This window comes from Oryza glaberrima, chromosome 2, assembly GCF_000147395.1.
Source record: "Oryza glaberrima chromosome 2, OglaRS2, whole genome shotgun sequence".
NCBI classification, from domain to species: domain Eukaryota; kingdom Viridiplantae; phylum Streptophyta; class Magnoliopsida; order Poales; family Poaceae; genus Oryza; species Oryza glaberrima.
In genome coordinates this window covers 31,913,053-31,922,972 of record NC_068327.1, presented here as the reverse complement: position 1 = coordinate 31,922,972, position 9,920 = coordinate 31,913,053, and the positions used below count along the sequence as shown (strand labels likewise).

At 39.0% G+C, this 9,920-nt stretch overlaps 1 protein-coding gene and 1 non-coding gene across 5 annotated transcripts; one reads left to right on the top strand and one right to left on the bottom strand.

Moving 5' to 3' along the window:
* The first annotated feature begins 539 nt into the window (after positions 1 to 539).
* Positions 540 to 9,814, top strand: LOC127761144 (probable NOT transcription complex subunit VIP2). Of its 4 annotated transcripts, none has more exons than XM_052285380.1 (16): positions 540 to 732; positions 1,474 to 1,547; positions 2,198 to 2,306; positions 2,389 to 2,552; positions 2,679 to 3,039; positions 4,052 to 4,258; positions 4,323 to 4,424; positions 6,144 to 6,229; positions 6,307 to 6,384; positions 6,524 to 6,955; positions 7,148 to 7,200; positions 7,323 to 7,364; positions 8,576 to 8,720; positions 8,807 to 8,888; positions 9,016 to 9,069; positions 9,524 to 9,814. In XM_052285380.1, the coding sequence occupies exons 2-14, from the start codon at positions 1,530 to 1,532 to the stop codon at positions 8,876 to 8,878; spliced, it is 1,869 nt and encodes a 622-aa protein (XP_052141340.1). In that variant the 5' UTR covers positions 540 to 732; positions 1,474 to 1,529; the 3' UTR covers positions 8,879 to 8,888; positions 9,016 to 9,069; positions 9,524 to 9,814. The 4 variants fall into 4 exon arrangements, with proteins under 4 accessions (XP_052141340.1, XP_052141339.1, XP_052141338.1 ...); XM_052285379.1 differs by having other exon boundaries at positions 9,519 to 9,814; XM_052285378.1 differs by having other exon boundaries at positions 8,979 to 9,069.
* LOC127764857 (small nucleolar RNA snoR35) lies at positions 2,226 to 2,306 on the bottom strand. Its single transcript, XR_008015999.1, has one exon. It is a non-coding gene; the product is annotated as a small nucleolar RNA snoR35 (small nucleolar RNA).
* Positions 9,815 to 9,920: the final 106 nt, after the last annotated feature.

The window sequence follows — 9,920 nt, the reverse complement described above, 5'->3', positions numbered from 1 at the left end:
GATTAATTAAGTATAAAGTATTTTAAACTTTAAAAATAGATTAATATGATTTTTTAAAACAACTTTCGTATATAATTTTTTTTTAAAATATACCATTTAGTAGTTCGAGAAGCGTGCACGCGGAAAACAAAACAAACTTTCTCACAATCTCCTTAGGAGTTAAGGCCGTGTTCTTTCAAAGGGTTTAGAAACACTTTCAGTTATGTAAAGTGATATATTAGCTCATGATTAATTAAATAGTAGATAAAAACTAAATTAATAAATTAATATAATTTTTAAAACAATATTTTTACAGAAAAGTTTATAAAAAATATTATTTAATAGCTTAGGAAATGTGAGTGTGAAAAACATGAGAGTATAAGGTGTGAAACATGATAGAAAAAAACACGAACAACCGTGCTCCGTGCTCACTGCTCCCTCCCTCTTGATAAGGCCCATGAAAAAGTATCTGGCCCATCAATCCATCACGCTCTTACGGCCCAGAGAGCCCAACTCCACCCATCCGTTTCCTCCTCTGTACTCCCCCCCCTCTTCTTCCTCCGCTCCATTCTCCTCCCACCCTCCCCTGCGCCATCGCCGACGCGCGCCGCGGCGAACCCACCGGATCATCTTCTCGTGCGCCGCCGAATCCCCTCCCGCCTCCGCCGAATCCACCGGCGGGCGCCCGATCCCTCATCCTCCTCCTCCTCTGCTCGTGCCGCAGGCGCGGGCGGACTCCCTCTCTCTCTCTCGGTAGGCAACCCTAACCCCCTTGATTTGCCCCCAATTCTGGTCGTTCCGTGGAATTCCACCCCATCCGATCCGTCCCAGGCGCGCTTGGGGCCTTGGATTAGGCCGGAAACGGATCGGTTGCTGCCGTAGGGTTCCTGGACGTTCGTAGGGATTGGATTTTGGTTTGTTGCTCATTTCGGTGTGGGAGAGTGGAGTGGAGGCCGGAGGGTTGAGATCGGTGTGCTACTACTTGCGGGGGCAGATCTGATAGGGAGAATCGGGTGGATAGTGGGGATTTTGTAACTTTCTCGTTTGATATCAAGGATTGTGGATTGGCGTTTCCTGCATTCAGAGTTTACTCTTCATACTACGTGGTTGATGGCGCTAATCATGTTTCTAAATTGTTAAAGAGTTGGATGATAACGTTTAACTTCCTTGTTTTACTGTTAAAATCTGCATATGTTATGGCACCGACTTAATTATCCTTAATTGGACTTTTTACCGTTAAAATTTGCTAGTATGTTTTATGGTGTGATGATTTACTTCTAGGTTTGTTATTGGAAGACTGGTCTAATCAATCTTATACCGATTATTTACCCCTCTTGCTCTCTGTGCTTACTCGTTGGTTTATTATTATAAAAGACATATAAATGTTTGGTCACCCTTGGAGTCATACATACTACACAGTTTTAGTGATCTAGCACCTTCTGTGGATTCATCCATTTTGTTCAAACTACTTACACATATCATTTTCTGTTTCAGATTGGAAGGAATAGCTGCTTACTGTTGAATATTGACTTGCTTTTGTTGTTGTCACAATGTCGGGCCTGCTGAATGTGCGTGCTTATCCTTACAACTGATTATTGTGCTTTCGCTTGATATCCCTATTTTCCATTTCAAACTTTTTACTTGATTTCTCTCTGACTAGTTCGTTCATCAAATAGTTTGCTTATGCTGCAGCTTCGCTTGGATAACGAGCAATAGATTTGTCTTTTATCACCTGATAAAGTGATAATTGTCCTCTGTTATAACATAGTATTGATTTATTTATATTTTATACACACATTTATTTCTTACAACTGCGGCACTGTCCTCTTCCATTCTTTGCCATCCTTACGTGAGTTTTCTGTGTTGAGATGCTTCATATGAAATTTGAAGCCTGACACTTCCATATGAGAACTGCGATGGCAGGGAATATTAGCATTGATTGCCTAAATAAGCTATGCATGTACAGGCACTGCATTATCAGCTACTCCCTCCGTCCCATAATATAAGGGGCTTTTGTCTATGCAAATGCGTAGCCACAATCCCTTATATTATGGGACAGAGCTAATATATCTGTGGTGGATAATCTGTTTGGTTGGGCACTATTTATTCTTTTATGCTGCTGCTTAACCCAACATGGTATTTGCTTTTGAAGATAATGGCAATTCCATATGACCTGCTTTGTTCTTTGTTTTGACAACTTGCCATTTTTTCCTAGCAGTCAAACCTGAACAATTCTGCATCAAATCTTCAAGACTCAACTGGAAGACCGTTTACAGGGTCCTTTTCTGGTCAATCTGGATCAGTTCCAGGGGGTTTCCATCACTCTGGTGAGCATATAGTAAAATAGCTTGGTTAGTTTGTTCGCACAATGCTACATTCATGTAGTAAATCTTCTTGCCATTTTTCAAGGTTTGCACAACATGCATGGAAGTTTAAATATGCCAAATATGCCTGGATCGTTTTCTCAGAGGAATGCTGCCATGAGTGGCCTTCCATCCTCTGGGGTTCAACAGCCTGGAGGGAGCATGCCTGGGAGATTTGCTTCAAACAACCTTCCAGTTGGCATGTCCCAGGTTGTAATGATTTCCTTCATCCATATTGCAATTTTATTGTTTATGCTGACGGCTTGTGGAAACTAAGGTACATTGTTGCTGGTTGAAATGATCGTGTAACCTCACCATGTTACTGTTTTGTTGCAGATCCCTCATGGGCATTCAGGAGTCGGTAGTAGAGGATTGAATGTTGGTGGAGGTCCAGCATTTAGTAGTAGCCTGAATATTGGTGGTACCATTCAAGGCTTATCCTCAAACCTGGGTGCTGGTGGTAGTCGTAATTCTGTTCCTGGGATGTCAGTATCTCCATCTTTGGGAAATTTGGGTCCTAGGATCACTGGTTCTGTAGGAAATATTGTGGGTGGAAGTAACATTGGAAGGAATATAAGCTCTGGTGGATTATCTGTGCCAAGCATAGCATCACGCATGAATTTGAGTGGCAATGTTGGCAGTGGCGGTCTGAATGTCCAAGGATCCAGCAGGATGATGAATGGCATTCTTCAGCAAGGTAAATTATGGAACAGACTGTATAAATAGTTTGTTACTCCATAGAGTCGAATACTCTTTATGTTGTCATGCCTTCATGGCTGCTTAGCTGCTTTTCTATTGTAGTTATTTGTAACATCAGCTATTGTTTGTTAACACATGCTCTACTGTGGCTATGCTGATTTTTTTGTTGAGTATATCTACTGAATAATTTGCTTTTAGCTGCAGAGTTACCCCTCTTTTTCTTGACATCAAAGTTGGGCATATGAAACAAGTGTTAAAAATACCCAAATGATATGTATTGAAGGATTTGTTAATAATATTGCTAAGTAGCTGCTGGTTGTTATCCTCTAAAAGTAGGATCCTTGTGCTGTTAGTGAGCAAACAAAAAAGTTTTGGTAAGTGGGATCATGATCAGAAACAAGAAAAATCCTAGGACCTTAACAAGCTTCCCACCTAAATCAGTCATACCTGAAGAAAAGCTCCAACCACAACCTATCTGCTGAAAGTAATTGGTGCCTTCACTGTTTATCCAACACAGTCCAGCTTATGTTTTACAATCTCTTTCATGTTTCCTTACCACATTTGTAATGTAATTGTAACGTCCAAAGTTATAACCTGGTCAATCTTAGCATCTGCTGTCACGCTGCGTCCTAAAAGAACACCAGTAGGTTGCATTTGATAGGATTAAGATTAGAAATGAAAATTCCAACAGTACTATCATTTGATAGGTGTCAGAGTTAGAGGAAATATTGGTATTCCTCCTGGCATGCATGCATCGGATGCTAGAATATCTATTGCTTATTTTTATAACTGTTATTTTTTTTGGCATCACAATATGATTTATGAAAGTAATATGATGCTGAGTAAATACTTAGAAACATTATATTTTATATGTTTGTGATGTCATGTATCTATAATATTTTACTGTTTAACAAGAGGTATATCATGTATTAGCTTATATCTATTGAGGTGAAAGCCCGTGAGTCTTTTCATTCAGCTTCTTCTTCTTTTTTTTAAATTTCTGATATCAGGATCACCTCAAATGCTGAACATGATGGGGAGTTCATATCCAACATCTGGAGGTTCATTATCTCAGAACCAAATACAAGGAGGAAATAATTCCCTTGGTTCTATGGGGATGCTGCATGATGCCAGTGACGGTGCTCCATTTGACATGAGTGATTTTCCCCAGCTGACTGGTCGACCTAGTTCTGCGGGTGGTCCACAAGGACAATATGGTAATGATTCATATATATTTTTCATTAATTGGGAGGATGCCTTGACAATTTCTTTAAATAACAGGCTCCCTACGGAAGCAAGGAGTTGGTGTTAACACCATTGTTCAGCAAAACCAGGAATTCAGCATTCAAAATGAAGACTTCCCGGCTTTACCTGGATACAAAGGTGGTTACAGCTATATTATTTCTAGAACTATCTGTTGATTCAGTGAGGGTGCCTTGATTATACTTGGTGTTGGTGTATTGTGCACTATCTATTTAATAGTGTTACTGTCCATGGCTATTACAATTTGTTGTCTACAATAGTGCACTTTCAATTGGCCTTTGCTAGCCTGTCATACAACTCTCTGTTACAAACTCTGTTTTGCTTTAACATTTCATCTTTTATGTAAGGCTGACACCATTTTTCTCAAGTTACTGAGTGGTTATTACGTATTAGTACTGTTCATATACTTGCCGTGGCTTTTCCACCTTTGGTTAATTTAAGACTAAGCATAGGAATGGGGCCACCACTATATGCCGGCTACTCCAATTATGATATTGGAGCAATTGGGATTACCACAGATCATCATTTTGATGATCGACGATGAAAATGCGCAAACACATTGCTTGGACAAAATGGTCCTTGTTCAACCTGCGGTCTGCGGACATGTGCAGAAATCCTAGCAATCCCATTGTCTCTCTGTTTACATTGCCAAAACAAGTGCCGTTCAATCTGGCCATGAACTTGTAGCATATATTGTCGGATACATGATTTTAACATCCAAGTGATTTACTTTTGACGATGATAGTAAGTGGTTTTCTTGTCGCAACTCACACAGTTTTCGGTACCCTCTTGTTATATTCATTGTTTTTGTCAGCGTAGCCAAACCCATGGCTATCGTGTTATTTTATGACAATTTATATGGTCATACGGCGAACTAAACCAATAGGCAATGTGTAATGAAAGTATAGCAGCTGAACCATTACAAGATGTTCAAGTCCAATTGAACCCAGCAAATGTACAATTATTACTGTCATGGCAGTAAAACTAACTGCAGGCCATTTTGATCCAGGTACCTGTGCCAACCAAATATAGATCAAAAGTTTCGGAATCTAGGAAATTTATCTTTGCACCATGTGCCTCCTTGTCAGTCACATGTTTGAGGCAACTGCGAATCTGTGATTGAAGCCTTGAGGCAATCCAAAAAATATGAAACTTATTCGGGAAGGTTCATGATGCTGAAAACAATATTTTAAATTTTTTTTGGCAGAATATTAGGACCTGCAAATTTTCCTCATGCCGGAAATTTGCAATGGTCAATTGAGATAGTTTAGGCTAGCTAAATATAACAATATTTACAGTACGTGGCTTGAGTTTGGTTTATGGATATCATGGATTTAATTCCGGGATGTTCCCGGATAAAGTCACTTAAAAAGCTTGATGCATATTTGGTGCTAAGAGTTTAGTGCCATAGCTGTCGATTTGGCAGTACATGGGCACCTTTAATTCCTCGGCTTTGTGATGTACTGAACATCACAGCTTTGTTTTATTGTGTCTGTTGGTGTGCTGAAAATGTTTCTAAACTTAGCTGGTGAATCATCTTATAAAATAACCTTCCGCTTTTATGTTTGGTTGGCTTCTTGGTATATTTTGTCGGTGTCTCGTATTTTGGTTGGCCATAATCTATTTCCTGTCTCGAATTTATTACTTGGCACGTGTTTTGGATGGTCGAAACCTGTTACTTGCCTTTTGTGTTTATTCCATGATCATTGGATATTCTTTACCATGTTTTAAACTTCTTTTCCTTTAGTTACTCTTTTGGTGCGTATTTCGCTACTATAACAGATTCCTTTCTTTGCCCTTTGCTGAGTTGTGCAAAGTATTAACCTTTTGAATTATCAGGCAACACTACAGATTATGCTATGGAGTTGCATCACAAGGAACAACTTCATGATAATGTACCTGTTATGCAAGCGCAACAATATCCGGTGCATCCCTGTTTCTGAATTTTCAGTAACTTCTTTTCTGTGCTTTTTTTTTTTGACAAATTTGCACATTTACGCAGATGTCAAGATCAGTTGGCTTTAACTTAGGAAGTAACTACCCACCAAATCGTCAGCAACACCAGCAAGGTGCTAATTCAGTAAGTAATATTGGAAATTCTTAAAACTCTTAACAATCAATGTCTACCACATTTGTCATGGTTCTGATCTGGCATGTATCCAAATTTTCTGTTTTGACCCTTTGATGCAAGTAATAATAATCTCAATTATGATTATCAGGTTCAGAATGCTGGTCCCCAAAATATCGGACTAAGACCACTAAATTCTCCAAATCAAACTTCTAGTTTGGGATCATATGAGCAACTTATCCAGCAATACCAGCAACCTCAGGCTCAAAATCCTTTCAGATTGCAGCAGGTGTCTTCAGCTACCCAGTCATATAGGGATCAGAGTCTAAAGTCCATCCAGGGGGGCCAAACACCATCTGATCCATATGGCTTGATGGGATTGCTAGGAGTTATCAGGATGAATGATGTTGACTTATCATCTCTTGCTTTAGGAATAGATTTGACAACATTGGGTTTAAACTTGAACTCACCAGACAATCTGTACAAGACATTTGGCTCTCCATGGTCAAACGAGCCAGCAAAAGGAGAACCTGAGTTTCATACTCCAGCTTGCTACTCCGCTGAGCAACCTCCACCACTACAAGTAAGCTGCCTGTCACTGTGTGCTATTTTTTAATATGTAATGGCTGGCTGTGCATTTGCCATCTTTTATAGGATGTTGACCATCATAATTTCCTAAACTAGTTGTTCTTAAACATAGGCAGAATTTATTGTCTCAATGTATTTGCTTCATGTTATGACTTATATATTTGTAATTGTGTTCTGCCTCTTGCAGCCTATACATTTTCAGAAATTCCAGACGCCAACACTGTTTTACATCTTCTATAGGTACATCTACCATTAAGTGTGTCCCACTTCAATTCTATTAGGCTAGTCCATTTGTTGCAACAAATAATGTGAGTATAGTTTGTTTTTTTATGAAAGATTTATCATTTTTCTTTGGTTTGCAGCATGCCAAGGGATGAAGCTCAGCTATGTGCTGCTAGTGAGCTGTGAGTACATGGTTTCACCGGTCTTCTCATTTACATCTTGTTGCTAGGGGTTGGTTTTGATTTGCATAGTCGTGCTTATCCATGTTTATTTGTAGCATAGTTTCCACTGGTTACGCATCATTAATCCTTCTGTTAATGATCGGTGCAAACCAAGTTAATGGTGACAACTAGATTGGCCACATCTTGGCCCTCCGTCCACCAACATTATCTAATATAACATCTTGGATAGACCATGGACTTAAATTGATCTGTATTTGTGGGTTTTGCATTTTGTTGGGCTTGTGTAGGACATACTCCCTCCGGTATAAAAATGTTGACGTTCTAGCCTTGTATCCAAAGTATGGTAATTGTTGACGTTTGGGATTTATTAAGTTATTTTGGAATTGTTTGCCTCTTATGCATGCATTCCATTTAAAGTTGAGTAGTCTCCCGTGTCCACCGCACAAGCGAGAAAAACACACCAGCCAGCGTGTGCTGCACGTGCAAAATTGTAGAGAAAATCCACGCGTGGAAAGAAAAAGGAGAAAAACGAAGCGACGCTAGGATTCGAACCTGCATGCTTTGCATCTGGTTGTTGTTTCGAACCACTAGGATACATCCAAATATTGATTAATTCAAGCATATGGCAGTATTTAATATGGGTATAACAGGGAATAGGCACCCTAATTAAACACTCCTTGGTATGTGAGATCATATCTAAACCGTCAAGAAATTTGAAACCGGATGGAGTAGGCTGGTTTAGACCAGCTTGGATTAGTATGGGACTAGTGGACTGCCAATTGGTTTAGGATCAACAGCAATTTTTTACAAGTAATATTGTGTATTTTATTTATTTGAAAGGGTACGCTTAGGACTTGTTCGTAATCCAGATGGGTGACTACTAGTTGCACAACACCAGAACATGTTCCATGATCCTGAATTATTCTGGATGTTTAAGGCTTTGAATCTTTCAATCTATCAATTAGCTATCTTTCATGTTATTCATGTAATTGATTATTATATTTCCTTTTGTGTTTCATGAGGCTTGATATTGGATATGCATTTACTTCCTTAGAATTTATTAATATCTTAATACATACGGCAAATATGTGTTACCCACTTTGAGGTGCAGCACAGCACAACCAAATACCAAATGAAGATTAAACCTTTTTTTTTTTACTTTTGTTTTAACTGTTGAATTGAACCATGGTATATGTCCATCTTTTCCGCAGGTATACTCGAGGATGGTTCTACCATAAAGAAGTGCGTGTGTGGCTCACCAGAATTCCAAATGTTGAGCCTCTGGTCAAAACACCTCATTATGAACGAGGATCTTATGGTTGCTTTGATCCAAACAACTGGGAGACAATCCGCAAGGTTTGGATGTTTGGTCAATGTAAAGTTGTATCACATAATACTTTTGTGAAAATTTGTGAATTATAATTGTGTATGTTTTTCTGCAGGACAACTTTGTTCTCCATTATGATCAAATAGAGAAGAAGCCAGCTATCCCTTCATCCCAAAACGTTAGGTGAAACATTTCTTGTAAGTACCTCCAGAAGCTCGGATTTACTCTCTAGTGTCTGTACAAGGCAATGATCTTATATTATTATGTGCAACACATTTTTTGTTCAGATACCTCCTGGCTCAAGTTTTATCCTTTTTTCTCAAGGGGAGGAAGAAATTTGTGCTTATGCTAAGAGCAGTGTCATGACCTAACTCTGAGGTTGGTGCCTTTCTGCAGAAGTCCGCTATTTATGCCAGTTACATTATGTCTTGTTTTGACTGTTAAAAGAAACTAATGCTAAATGCTAGTAACTGATAATCGCACCTACTTTGTTTGGATTGATTCATTTAGTGAGAAATTCCTTTTTTTTTTCAATTTATGCGTGATACACTTTCTGCAATTTATGCGTGGTACACTTACTTTCTGCAATTTATGCGTGGTACACTTACTTTCTGCAATTTATGCGTGGTACACTTTCTGCAATTTATGCGTGGTACACTTTTTGCAATTTATGCGTGATACACTTTTTTCAATTTATGTGTGATACACTTAGTAGTGCATGGCTGCGTGTCTTATCATGATTGATTGATTCGATAGTTTCTTAGTATGTGAGAAGGTATATTATGTGGTTTGAAAATAACGTGGCTGCCTCTGTTTCGCTTTGATAGGACAGTGAGAACGCAGGGCCATGCCGATCTGCAGAGGGGAGGCTGCAAAACAAAAGCGGGAATGCCTGCTTAACCCTTGTGATTAGATTATAGTGGTGAAGTTTTCCTTTAATCGTTTGTAGATTGCACTCTCAGCAACATCTCCAGGTGACCAACTTTTAGGAATAGCAAGTCTTAAACATGCTTTTTTACCGTTAAAGCTTTCGGTGTCGAAACGTAGTTGGCAAATGCACATATCGGCGTTGGTGTTTGCCCTTTTACCTTAAAACAAAGTACAATGTGGGCATTAGGCGCCAGATTGATTTGCTTAATTTTGGCAGTCTTAAAACCTAGGCATGCTTAATTTGCTTAATTTTGGTAGTCTTAAAACTAAGTTTTGGTACTAGTATTTTTTTTTTTGGT